The 14,255-nt window shown below is 40.5% G+C and overlaps 1 protein-coding gene across 5 annotated transcripts in view; it reads right to left on the reverse strand.

The window, feature by feature from the left end:
• Positions 1 to 14,255, reverse strand: part of ATP8A1 (ATPase phospholipid transporting 8A1) — a 186,623-nt gene that overhangs the window by 135,220 nt on the left and 37,148 nt on the right. For 3 of the 5 annotated variants that reach the window (XM_019552930.1, XM_019552927.1, XM_019552931.1), the window contains one exon: positions 6,698 to 6,738. In XM_019552930.1, the coding sequence (XP_019408475.1) occupies positions 6,698 to 6,738 (41 nt within the window). Of the gene's footprint in view, positions 1 to 4,632; positions 4,707 to 6,697; positions 6,739 to 14,255 lie in introns of all 5 variants that reach the window. The other 2 variants (XM_019552929.1, XM_019552928.1) reach the window with 1 other exon arrangement.

Genomic DNA, 14,255 nt, shown 5'->3' on the forward strand with positions numbered 1-14,255 from the left:
GCATAATGCATTCTTAGCAAAAGGGCTACAATCAACTATGCACCGTGTACAAGACTAGAAGGTCAGACTTAAATTACAAGGGGAATTTAGTTTGAATATTAGGAAGATATTTCTAAATAGGCAGATGATCAAGCACTGAATACTCTTACCTAGAGCAGCTATAGTATCTTCATTGTCATAAGTTTTTAAAGAACCTGTTAGAATCTCTCTCTCTCTCACTCCCTTTCTAATATTTTATGTATACAACTGAATCAACATCATAATGTTCACGTCTATATACAATGGAGAGTATGTGCACCATATTTACTCAAATCTAAGATGTCCCTGGATTTCAGAATACTCCCCCAATAATTAGATTCCGTACGTAGAAAAATTATAACAAATTATAATTTTTAACTAACAGCATGATGTTGATTCAGTTACATAACTAAAATAATGGAAATTCTGATATCAACATTACCTAAAGACAGAATTTGAAGGCAAGATTCCATTGTGTTGGGTCAAACACAGGGAGATGTGTCCAGACAAAGCAACAGAAACAAACCAACTGAAAAAACTACCATGAGAAATACCATCCAGCATCAACAATAAAATAAACTGATAAGTGATGCCAACTGTTATTGTCAAACAATGCACATAAAGACAAGACTTGACAAAAATCATCTCACATGAGCACTGGGATGAAATTCCTTGCCACAAATTCCTCACATAGCTGTGTGCATCTTCATTACAAACCCTTACAGTAACACATACCAAATCAAAATGTAGACTGATATACCAGTATGTAATTAGTGACTGCATATCTGTGAGTGTTGACCGGGGGAGGATGAGAATTCCAGCAGCCAGCAAGAGAACAGAGATTTTGGGGCCTAGGCCTCTCCTCCCAGGCATGAGTAGGTCTTTGTCTTACCAGTGCTTGATCTGAATGTTAGCTAAACTCTTGTTCAGCTTTGCAATAAAGCAATTATCTTGACAAAAGATAGGTGTGGGCTCTCTTTAGTCTCAGAGAGCATCTGACAAAGCAAGCCCACTGTGCTCCTATTTGGATATGAACTTCAGAGTATAGTACTGGTTCCACCCCTGCTGCCCCTCCACTAATAGTGCACTATTTCAAAGCACTATAACCTCCAGGTCCTTTCTGCATTACTGTAGGCTAGACACTCATTACCCAAATTGTATTTATACACTTGTTCTTTCCATCCTAAGCGCAGTAGTTTATACTTGCATTTTCTGGATTTCATCTCATTAACTTTGGACAATTTTTGAGATGAGGTGATTTGAATCATGATCCTACCCCCTAAAGCGTCTGCTTCATCACCAAGCTTAGTGTGATCTGCAAATTTACTACATGTATAGTCAGTTTCATTCTCCAAGTCATTAACAAATATATTAAACTGTACTGGACTTGGACAAGAGCCTAAGGGAACCCCACGTGATACCCTTTCCCAGTTGGGCTTCAAACAATTGATGACTAACCTCTTAGCATGATGACCCAACCTACCCACCTTACAACAGTTAAATCCATACTCCATTTCCTTAGCTTACTAATGAGAATGTCATTGGAGACTGTAAAACCTTGCTAAAGGCAAGGTATATTTCATCTCTCCCCATTCACAAAATTCATCACCTTGGGATAGGAAATGAGAAGGAAGGAAATCCAAATGGTTAAGGATGACTTGCTCTTGACAAGTCCATGTTAGGTATTCTTGTTTCCTTTATCCCATAGATCAGGGGTGCTCAACCACCTGACTTTACACCAAATCCAGCCTGCGTCATCTGGCTGACAGGGCTCCCCCTGGGTCTACAAATTTGGTGGTGGGAGAGTGGTGGCACCGTTACCTGGCTGCCAAATTTTCAGACCCATAGGGATCCCTGGGCCCTTAGCACCAGATCAGGCACCTGATCCCAACGTGCAGGGCCAAATGGGGACAGTGCTGGGCCTCTGGGGCCTAATCCTGGCATGTGGGAGCCAGGAAAGGTCAGCATCAGACCCAATCCTGACATGTGGATCTCCATCTGGCTTACAGACTGGCCCCAAGCCATTCATCTGGTCTGCAGGGCCAAAAGGTTAAGCACCAGCTCTAGGTCAGTTGTGATCAACCTACAGCTGTAGCCCAGATCCAGCTCATGGATCCATGTCATCCAGCCCACAGGGCTAATTACAGGTCCAGAAATTTAGCAGCAGGAGAGCAGTGGCAATGTTAATTACTCCCAGAACCAAGGCAGCTAACCCTGCCACCAAACTTCTGGACTTATAGACATTCCCACGTGCAGGATGGTAGGCCCCCATACACCAGGTCAGGTCACAGTGAGATCCAGTGCACAGGATCGGTCTGTGGCCAGATCTAGCCTGCTGGACTGCACCAGCAGGCAGGCCCTACATGTGAAACTGTGCTTATGCCACTGCAAAAAATGTTGAGCACCACTGCTCTAGATGCTTATCAATACATTCCTTGATTATATGCTCCAATATCTTTCCCGGCATCTGCTCTTTTCCTATACTACATTGAACATTACCTCCTCTATTCTTGCTGCTAACTATTCTTGCCATTTGATGGCTATCATTTTTCATAAATATTGAAGTAAAAAAGGCACAGAATACTTCAGCCTTCTCTGCATCATGCATCGTCTTCCACATTAAACAGAGGTTGACACTATCCTTGGTCTCTCTTTTTCTTCTAACATTCTCATAGAATGCTTCTCACTGCCTTTTGTTTCCCTTACTAGCTATACCTCAGTTTGGGCCTTGGTGTTCCCAATATTATCTCTGTATATTTACGCTGTATTCTAGGGTTGTTGGTTGTAGCCGTGTTGGTCTAAGGACATAGACAGTCAAGGTTCTTCAGCTAGATGAGATATCTTTTACTAGACTAACTAAATAGTTGGAAAATTGTTCTCTGCAAGCTTTTGGGTACAAACACTCTTCTTCAGGCAATCGGGAGAAGAAGGGTGTTTGTGCCAGAGCTTGCGAAGAACAATTTTTCCAACTATTCAGTTAGTCTAATAAAAGATATCACATCTACCCAAAGAACCTTGTCTGAGCTGTATTCTCTTGCACATCCTTTTTTGTGAGATGCGTATTTCATTTTGAAATCACTGAAGAGTTCACTGTTTGGCCAGTCTCTTTGCCATTTTTCTTCTTTTTACCTCCCATAGGATCCTGCCTACCAGTTCTGAGTTTTTCAAAGTCTACTTCTCTGTTCTTTTACTCTTATCATATCATGGTCACTGTTAGCAAAGCTGACTTCCACATTTAGGTTCTCAACCACTTCCTCCTTATTAGTAAGCAGCAAATCAAGAAGCATTTCCACATTTGTCTCCTCTACCACCTGTACTAAAAAGCTGTCTTCAACATGTTTTGGAATTTTAGAAGCAAGTTGCTATTATATGGTTCTTCGCGGGAGCAGTGTCTGTCTCCATTTCTTTGTTTTGTGACAAGTCATTTCTTGCATGAGCAACAATTATGTGGGCCTAGCAACATCCTTATATAAAAAGGGAAAAATACATTCCTTAAGAAGTAACATTCCACAGTAACTCTAAAGTGGTAATGCACTCTAATAGAAATACTAAATTTACAACTATCCTTCTTTCAAATCACAAGCTTTTCTATATAGGCAAAATTCCTTGCTCTTTCAAACCCTTACCTATGTGCTTAAATTTAGGCCTGATTGGCTTAATTAATTTCAGTGGAACTATGCATACCACTTAAACTCAAACCTTCAAATACATAAATGTTTAAGTAATAAACACCCCTCTTTTTTTTTTTAAACCAGAAATAGATTCATGTAACTGCAAAGCAAGTTAAAACACTGGTTTGCAGCATCTTTACAATTCTTATTTCAAAAGCATTCTTAAACCACATGGTTCATGACCTGAGCTGATAGATTTTGAAAAACATGCATCTTGCACATAATTAAATGGATTTTATAAATAAAACTGTCCAAGGAAATGATAATAAACAACCTCTAATAATTTTCATTAAAAATAAAATGTATTTATGTTTTTTGATATTTTACAGTGGTATGCTGAATATAGTTTGTTTTAAGTAAAGGTAGTAACAGCTTTATACAATTAAATCTTGGTTTGAAATATATAGTCAACTCCAATATATAGTAAAAAATAAAGTAAATCTCAATATCATCAAAACATGGGAAAATATAATATGGTAATATGATGGTTAATTTATGTTACAATTTTGTTTTTTATAATAATAAAGCTAAATAATGTAATTATTCATTAAAAATAGACTGCTTTGCCCAGGGGAGAATGTATGCTTAAAAGAAATTTAAAGTGCTATGAAAATACTGAAAAGTAATCCTGGTTAAGTATAGCAGCACAGACATCCAACATCTGCTCAGACAGTCGATCCAGACAGTCTCATATAAGAGAATAAAGTTAAAACACACTGGAGGGTCTTAGTTATCCCTTGGAAATTAGCAATTGTCTTCAGTGTCGTTTTAACATTGGAACTGATGATTCAGAAAAACAGTACTTATTTTTCAGTACTAAATGCGAAATTATGGTAGAGGTGTACAGTACTTCGTTTATTCCTTATTTCCTTGGAGCAATCACAGAATCAATGCAGGTAGAGAAACCAGCCTCTACACTGTAAGCATCAGTGGGCATCTCTACCTTGATGAGAGAAGTACAGTGTCAGCAGGTATATACTCTTTGCCTTTTATTATAACTATATCTCCAACATCTACCTGAAAGAAAACTGGGAATTGGTTAATGGTCTTAAACAAACACACTTTCCCTTTAACTTTCAATTAATCATTGGTAAATTAATATGTAACCTGTCAACAAATAACTAAGGTAAACACTCAGGGATTTTAAGGAGGAGCTTAAGGGAAACAGCTGCCCAAATCCCACTCAAATACTTCATAAATGAAACCTAGTTACTATGCATTTATGGTGTTGTATATACTCCCATTTAAATTTCTCTATTTTTTGGAACCTCTTATTCATAATTATCACTAGATTAAAAAAAAAAAAAATCTAATTTTAGAACAGGAAATTACCTTCCAAAAGGTCACGGGTGTGTTGCATAATAGCAGAAGTCAAATCCCAATTACACTAAATTTCCATGCAACTGTATTGCTAGGGACAGACATTACACATAAACCAGTTTAAGGTGATCTGAAACTGGTTTAAACCTGTAACAGAACAGACATTCAGCGCACATAAACCAGTTTGAAAATGGCTGAAACCAGCATGAGATAAACCTGGTTAAATGTAGGATGAGATTTAACTAATTTGGGTCAAATCAGTTTCTCCAATGTCTGTCCCAGACCGCTTTCTGGTTTAACTTAAATCAGAGTCCCCCAGTATCCCAGATGCTTTGCAGAACTGGGCTGTCTACTCCAGAGCAGAGCTGACCCCACCCCTCTGCTCTCTAGCTGGACCTCTGGGGGAGACCACAGGTACAGCAGCGCCTGCCTGGCTCCTTCCTGCCCTGCCACCACTCCCTGCTCAACCAGGGATTTCTCCCTCCCCTCTCCCATAGCATGTGGTATGCTAGCTAATGCTGAGAGGTATCTGTGTAAGGCAGACAGAACAGTGTCCGCTTAGGGTACTTTGGAACTAATCAACAGGTCAGCTGGTAGTGTCTCTCGGTTCCTTCCTTGGAAAAACGTGTTTAAGAGCTTGAACTAATAAGAGAGGATTTTTTGTTTTCTTGATGAGGTGCTAAATACTGTGTTATCAGCTACCTGTAGGGTCCCTCGCTGGTCATCGGGGGGGGGAGGGGCAGACAGGAGGAAGACCCCCTCCCTAATCAGAGTGCCCTGCCAGGCCCTGGCCATGCCTCTCCCCCTCAGCTCAGCATTGTGCAAGGGAAGGGAGGGCTGCTTTAGCACCGCCCCCCCCCAGCTTCTAGCCTGAGCCACTGCATGCATGTGGAATCAAAAGTAAATTTCTATCCACTTGCAACTTGGTTCAATCTCTGCAGGTTGGACTAACTGGCAAAGACTGAATCAATTCAGGCTTAGGTTTTTTGAATGTGTGTTTCTAGCCAAGAAGTCAAAGTCAACCTCTTGAAGTTGAACCTTATTTGCAGCAAGATGATTCTGCGGCATGAGGTAAGTGGAGCTCTGACTAGACTTCACTTAAATCAAGCTTTTGGGGGGCTTGAAAACTTACAAAAGTGATTTAAAAATACCCTTTAGACCAAAAATGAGGGACTAAATTTAACAGTGCACTGCTCTACGTCCAGTACTTTAAATTTGGCTTCACAGAAGCTAGAATCTGGAAATATATATGTTACATAACTCAGTAACCTTAAAAAACAGCTTTCTAATTTTTGCTCACTCCATGTAAATGAGCTACTTTCCTATTAATAATAAAACAATAGTACTTCTACAGGGATTTTATATACGAGTATCCCCACTACTGAAGATCCTCCTATGATAAAATTTTCATTGACCATTGCTAATGGTCATTTTGCCCAAGTAAGGTTTTCAAGATTCTGGACTAATGCATACATTTTCTAAAGCAAGTTAAAGCATTGTGCAATAAATTTAAAGTTTTAGTAACATATTCTACAATATTAAATTTAGTTTATCTTTATGACTGGAAATATGTAATTTATATCAATGATATTTATTCAGAATGAAAAGTATAAGCTACATCTCATGAACACGATGTGAACGCAAAACTTACAATTTTGTCTAAAAATCTCCAAAACCCAAATACACACCTTTTCCCAGTGGACAATCTCCCAAGCACCATTTCTCAATACTGTAAAAGCAAAACAAAAATAAAAAAGATGCACAATTAATCTAAGCAGCAATGTAATGACGATTTATGAGTGACACTCATCTGCAATTTAGGTTTCCTACTTGATTAAAAATCATGCACTGGTGGTTCCCTGTTATATTAAAAATCATGCACTGGTAGTCATATAGCATTTTATAGCAACACATTCTCTGCCAATTGATAATCAATCATTTCAATTATGAAAATATTTATTCTGGATGGCACCCTTCAAAGAAATTATATCATGACCCTTTACAAGGTTAGATTAATTCACATTTTATGCTGTAATTAACTATAAACATCAGAATGAAATAAAGGCAAAGACAATGGAAACCTTAATATGCAATTTAACGGCCAGACTGGAAGCAAGCAAATTCAGATTGGACACCAGGAACAAATTATTTCCAGTGAGTTGCCAAAATATGAAATAACCTTCCAAGGGAGGTGGTGCTGTCCTGTTATTTGGAGGTGTTCAAAAGGAGATTGCAGGGACACAGGGCTGCGGTCACCTGACCCCAGCACTCATTCCTGCCCAGGGCAGGGGGTCAGACTCAATGATCTAATAGGTCTCTTCCAACCCTAACTTCTATGAAACTATAATTTGAGGTGAAAAATAATTCCAATTTCTTTTTTAAATTTATGAACAAAGCATGCTTTGAAAACATCTCTCAAAATGACTACAAGAAAATACACTTGAGAGTATGCTATCTGGTAGAGAGTGACAGATAAGGGAGAAAACAACAAGACGACTTAAGAATCACAAAATCTACCTCTTGTAAGCCTCTTGCAATTGGACTGCTGAAGCGAGACCCCAAAAGATCCCCAATTCAGAAGGTTATTTATCTAAAACTGATTCAGTACCTTCTGTTTGGTTTGACACATTCCTAGGCAACAACAATTATAGGTCCACGCACATGAAGAAACACTTTGGCTAGGGCAGTTAAGAGCCAGTATCTTGCCTCACTCCCACTAAAATCCAGAAAACCTAGGTGAAGCAGCACCTAAGTGTAGGTCCAGGAGGCATGCTCTGAGCATACCTGACACACACTGAGGCCATAACTAGATGATAAAATTTGCTGTGCTGGACAGTTCCATGCACACAGTCTCTCAGATGAAAAGTTGTGTAACTAAGTCCTTGAGCTGACAAAGGTCAACTGGCAATGACTTTCACCAGTAGTTCCTAAGTAAATGAAGGCACTTGCCAACAGCCCCTCAGCATTTTCTATAGACTATAGTCAGCACCATAATCAAAGAGAGAGATTTTTAGATTGCTTTTTGGAGGTACTTGACTCTCCCCACATAGTGAATAGGGGGAGCCCAAGCACCTAATTCTGAACTCTGGATTCTATTATGGGACCCAGGCAAATAGGCTGCTTGAAGACATTAAAAAAAACAAAAACAAAAACAGGGCTTTACTGTAAACTCTGTATGCTCCTGCGCTGAGCCAGCGCATATCCAGAAGGGACAGCACGTTAACAGGACCTGGCTCACTCAACGTGTGTATAGATCAGGAGCTTTAGTGGGGCTTTCTTGGCACTTTTGTCTAACAGCTGATTGACACAGCTATTGGATAAAAGTGCTGAAAAGCCCAGCTGAAGTGCCCAATCTATACAGACACTGCAGAACTAGGTCAAAATAATACGCTGCAGCTTCTGGTAAAGCACATTTTTGTTTTTGGTTGGGGGGGGGGGTTGGTTTTTTTACGTCTGCAAGAAGCCATAACGTTTAGCACTTGTTGGTGCCCAAGTCTTTTAATAAATTTAGTAATCATTTACTATTCTATATATTATATATATATATGGCTTAGCCCGTCTGTCTCTCACGCCCTTGAGGGGCATGGCTCTCAGAGAGGTGTGGCTCCAGCTAATGCTGCATCAAGAATGTCCATCAGGAATGGTGGGCAGGGTGTGGCTCCAGCACAGTGGGCCAGGCAGATGCCAAGTGGGGGGGCCGGGGAGGGACTGGGTGGTGCAGAGTGAGGGTGCAAGAGTGGCACAGCTAGATGCGGAATGGTGGCAACATAGGGCAGTGGTAGCCACCCCCCTGCTCCATCTCCATCTCCCCACACCCCTCCCCCCCCAGCATTCTAGGTGAGCAACTTGCTAGTGTTATTTATATTACAGGGTACTGTGTTACTAAAAGATGGAGTTTTATAAACAGATGCATTCCAGCCCTTGAATATTTTGTAATCTAACAGACAAGAGAAGCAGTATTAAAGCAGTGGACAACAAGCAAGTTAAAGGAGAGTGTGGATACTTTATTAATAGAGAAGAATGGCTTTGGTGATTGATTTGAAGGAGGATACTAGGCAGACATGAAAAGACTTCTGTGATAAAAAGAGCCATATATAAAAGTTACACAATTGATCATCAGAAAGAGGATAAAATGGAAAACATGAAAGAAAGGAGGAACATGAAAGGAGGAAATGAAGGCAAAAACACTGCTGAAACAAGATTAATGAGACTTCTTAACCAAGGATAAGCAGCTTGAACTGAAAGCAAAATTCAATTTAGGACTTCATGCAGGAGGGTAAGACTACCAGATCTACGAAGAGATGATTACTATGTGGCAGCACTATGATGGGGATGGAAACTGATGGTCAAGACAGCTGAACAGGAAGAGATTAAATTGTAAGATTTTGGGGCTAGATTGCAACAATATCATAAGGAAAAGTGGATTAGATATTGAGGAGGAACTGACAACAAGATTTAGTAAATGTTCACGAGAGAACAAGGCTGAGACTTGTGAAAAAACCATAGCTATCAACTGAGAGAATAAGATGGCCGAAAAGGAGAGTTAGATGTAAATAAAGTTTAAATTGATGGCTAGAAAATGGTATCTAGAGGTTTGATTTTGGGAATTGGCTTGGGAGGTAAAGAAGATACTGAATTGGAACAATGGTCTGGGGGAATGACAAGAGTTAACTGATTTTTATTAAGCCTGTTTGTGACAAACTTTCCCTCAAGGCCCACTGTCTCTGACAGGCAAGCAGTAAGCAGACACAGGCTGGGAAATTGAAGACATGTAGCACACTGTTCCATAACAGAAATAAGGAACTCTGCAGCATTAGCACCAGGTCACAGTGCCCAGCTGCACAGCCCTTAGGATTTCAGGTTTTGGTACACAGACCAAATTAGGAGAAACTGGTAACCAACCAAATTAAGATGTGTACATGTGATGGGTTTGTGAAACAAAGGAATATGCTGACAGGACAGAATGTGGACAGAGATGAAGAGTCATCAGATGGGGAGAAAGAATACAAAAGGAAGGATTTCAGAATAGCAAAGTGGAACCCATTTGCTGACATTTGACATTCAAGGACAAACCTGAAGATGAAGCGCACGTACTGGCCAGATGTACCTTTCCTCTGCTAACAGCTCTAGGACTGGTAGATATAGTATTTGTTTGCATTATTCTTATCTGCTATCACTATGAATCAATAAAATGTTATTATTGAATGGAGAGGTTGTGGTCAGTCTGAGGGTTTGGGTCCCCCTGGAACAAGGTATCTGGGTCATAAATCCAGTACCAACAGAAATGACCAAGTTTTAAGAAAAGCTACATAGTCAGGCATAATGTCAGAAAAGGAGAAAGCATGCAAGACAGGGCAGAGATCAGAGGGATTATAATTATATGAATCAAAACCGTGTGAACAGAAATTATAGTACCTGAAAGAGAGGAATTAAAGAAAAGTATTTAGGATATAAACAGAGATGCTGAATGGACAGATGCCATGAGATGGTATGAAAAAAAGTGAGAAGGAAGAAAGTAAAGGCAGCAGACAGCTCAGAAAACAAAAGGCATGCTTTTCAGATTTATTAAAGAAGATTATGATTTTGAAGTCAGGAAATTAATTTTTTTGCCTTAAAGGAACTTTTCAGGACCTTTTGTGAATGTGTTTTCAATTTAGAATGTTAGCATGTTCCACATTTAGTTGGTGAGTAGAAGCACTAGAGGTATTGGGGGGGAACCCCAAATCAGGCCACTTTTTGGACTGTCTAGCATATACACCTATTAAGCAGATATATTTCATTTTTGAGAGAAACCATAAAAATACCATTTCTACAAAAAATAAAGTTATTAACCAAGGGAAAAGGTTGATCAAATATTTTCTTACAACACTACAAACAATAAAAGACAAGTAAATCCTCAGTAAAGGCTGCACTCGTATAAAACAATACTAATCTCCAGGCAATAGTTTACTACCACCACAACACTCATGCAGCAGAACGTATTCAACAAGCAAACAATTTTAAAAACACAGAAATCAATGAAAACACTCACAGACTTTTCTGGATTTTGTACAAGATCTAGTAACATCTTCAAGACACTTTCATTTAAGTAACATGATCATCCTTGATTTATTTTTTAAAAAGTAACAAAAAAGTCACACTGAATCAGACAACCTTAATTCTAACTTCCTAATGCTATATTTAATTATTAAACATAACAGGGGGTAAAAAGCACCCTGTTCAAATTTGCTGATGATACTAAGATGTGGGGGAATGTGGGCACACAAGACGGGAGGAATGGGCTGCAATCAGACCTAGACAGGTTACACGGGTGGGCGGATGAGAACAGGATGGGTTTCAACACTGACAAGTGCAAGGTGATTCACCTGGGGAGGAAGAACCAGCACTATACCTACAAGCTGGGGAACTCCCATCTCATCAGTGCAGAGGCAGAAAAGGATCTTAGAATCATCATTGATGCCAAGATGAACATGGGCTGGCAGTGTGGGGATGCAGTCAGGAAGGCCAACCATACCTTGTCATGCATCCACAGATGCATCTCGAGCAGGTCCAAGAAGGTGATCCTCCCCCTCTATGCAGCACTGGTCAAGCCGCAGCTGAAATGCTGCGTCCAGTTCTGGGCGCCACACTTCAGGAGGGATGTGGACAGCATGGAGAGGGTCCAAAGGAGGGCCACTTGCATGGTCAGGGGGCAGCAGGGCAGGCCCTACGAGGAGAGGCTCAGGGACCTGAACCTATTCAGCCTCCACAAAGAGAAGGCTGAGGGGGGGATCTAGTGGCCTGTTACAAACCAGTCAGAGGGGAGCAGCAAGCACTGGGGGAGTCCCTGTTCCCCCGAGCACTACCCAGAGTGACTAGAAATAAGTCGCAAGCTGGCAGAGAGTAGATTCAGACTACATATCAGGAGGCACTACTTCACTGTCAGGGTGGCTAGGATCTGGAACCAACTTCCAAGCAAAGTGGTGCTGGCTCCTATCCTTGGGGTTTTAAAGAGGAGGCTAGACTAACACCTTGCTGGGTTTGTTTGACCCCAGTACTTTTTCCTGTCATGGCAGGGGGTCAGACTTGATGATCTGCTCAGGTCCCTTCCAACCATGAAACTATAACTACTTAAAAAAAAAGATATGAATTTAAACCAAACTAGATATCCATCTTATTGAAATGTATATGTACATGGTGCTTCACTCACATTGCTCTAAAATGAAATAACTAAAGACTACACATCAGCAAAAAACTCCAGTCCCAGGTCTGGAAGTTGTCAGCAGCTGCTGGTGAGGAGGGTGTATGAGCCCTTTGGCTGCCTATATTTATACACACGTCTGAGTGGGGGCAGGGACACATTTTAGTTAGTTAAGCAGTTCCTGGAGAGCTACTCCAATTAAAATGCTGCAGCATTACATGTATTAAGCCCCTGTGCATTTAAAAATGGCTGTGGGAGCTTTAACTAAAGTGCTCCCATGGCCACTCTGAAACACAGGGCGGTCCTTAATACATATGATGCTGCAGAGATGCTAGAGCATTCTAACTAGAACGCATTGGGAGCATGTCTACAAGCAGCCTTTGGTGCCAGAACATCATACAACTACAGCGTAGACAAGTCATAAAGAACTAAGAATCAGCGCTTTTGACTGGTTGCTTGCCCTGCAGGCTTCTAGCCAGCCAGGAAGCTGAAGGAGAAGCAGGTTGGCTCAAATAGCTGGGGAAATTATTAAACTTTAAAACAAACCTGAAGGCTAAGTAAAATTTGGCAGGAAAAGTTTTGGTGACCTAAAAATCTTTGACATTTCAAAAGACTCTCATTCTATATTGACAGAGGACAAAAGCCTTCGGGGTATTTCTACAAGTTATCACTGGTACTCCTAAGAAAGAATGCTCTTAAGCACATCCTGCCTATCTTCTCCTGCTCATATGGGCCAAATCCATAAATACAGCAGGGAAGACTCCCAAGGGATACCCCTGGTGTCTGCCCTCAAGACATTTTGCTTCCCTCAATACAACTGCAATGGATGACCCTAAAGCAACTTCACCTCTTTATTTCTGCGTTTGGTGCAGAGGAAAGTAAAGAGTAGACTGAGCATACTTGAGAATGTCAGGGACACAACATAGACATATCCATAGTAAGTTTTAGACAAAACACATAAGAATACAAGATGAAAATGGATTTCCTGGTTTCATCCAGTCTAGTCAATCAGGTTGCATCTAAAAAACTACTGTACTGACTCACATTCCCCACATATTTTTCCTTCAAATTTAGACTTCCAAAATTAAGGTATGTCTCAACTGGGGAAGCTGCTTTTTCTGCCCAAAACAGAAGTAAGGAGTTGCTCTCAAGTGGCTGCTGCTTCTTTTCCTTCTATTCCCTCCACCAGCCATACAGAGGGAGAAGTGGAGTTTACTAGGGTGCAGATCCAAGGAGGTAGGGTTGCAGTACTGCTGGTTGTAACCCGCTGTAATTACTGGTCCACCTAAAATTTAAAACCAACCACCTAGCAGCAGTCCTTCTATTCAGATACTGAAGGAATCTTTGGCAACTCTGCCATCTGATAGCTACGTCTGGTCTTTTCTGCAGATTGTTTTTAGCTCTTTTGAAATCCTAGATTCACCAAAGGAGTTAAAACTTCAGCAGCAGCTAGTTGAAGCTTTTGGTTGAACAGTGAAGAGCTGCTGACAGTTCAACTGAGAAAAGGTTAAACTGTAGCTTTTGCCTGAGTAGGAAAGGGAAGGTGAGTGGGCTCTGCCCCTGCTCTATGCAGCCATAACTCTGGAAAAATCCTTTTATCTTCCTTCTGCATTCTCAAAATAAAGGTGCATTTCTTATTTGGGAGCATGCAATGTGCGCAGGAACACAATGATCAGGTGTTTTTTGCCTCTATTACTCTTATCATAACACAATTCTATAACCCTAGTCCTCCTATGGTTAAAAATGTTTCTGGTGTCAGAACGCTAAATAACCTGGTTGTCAGGGCAGTGACCCAGATTGTGGGAGATCCAAATTCAAGTACCTATTCTGAATCAGACAAAAGCACTATACCTTAGGTCTCCTTGCGAAGTCCAGACCTCCAGACTTATGGGTAACTTTGTTAATAGGAGACACTAAAAGCGAGAAACTGCGAATTGCAACAAGCCCAGTATTTTATTAAAAAAATATTTATTGGTACAGACAGACTTTATTGGATCTGTACCAGTGACTAAGGGATTCACATGTGGTAGGTCAAAGTTCAACTCCCTGCACCAGAAAATACTGAT

The sequence above is a fragment of the Crocodylus porosus genome, unplaced genomic scaffold (genome assembly GCF_001723895.1).
Source record: "Crocodylus porosus isolate Cpor-Errol unplaced genomic scaffold, CroPor_comp1, whole genome shotgun sequence".
NCBI classification, from domain to species: domain Eukaryota; kingdom Metazoa; phylum Chordata; order Crocodylia; family Crocodylidae; genus Crocodylus; species Crocodylus porosus.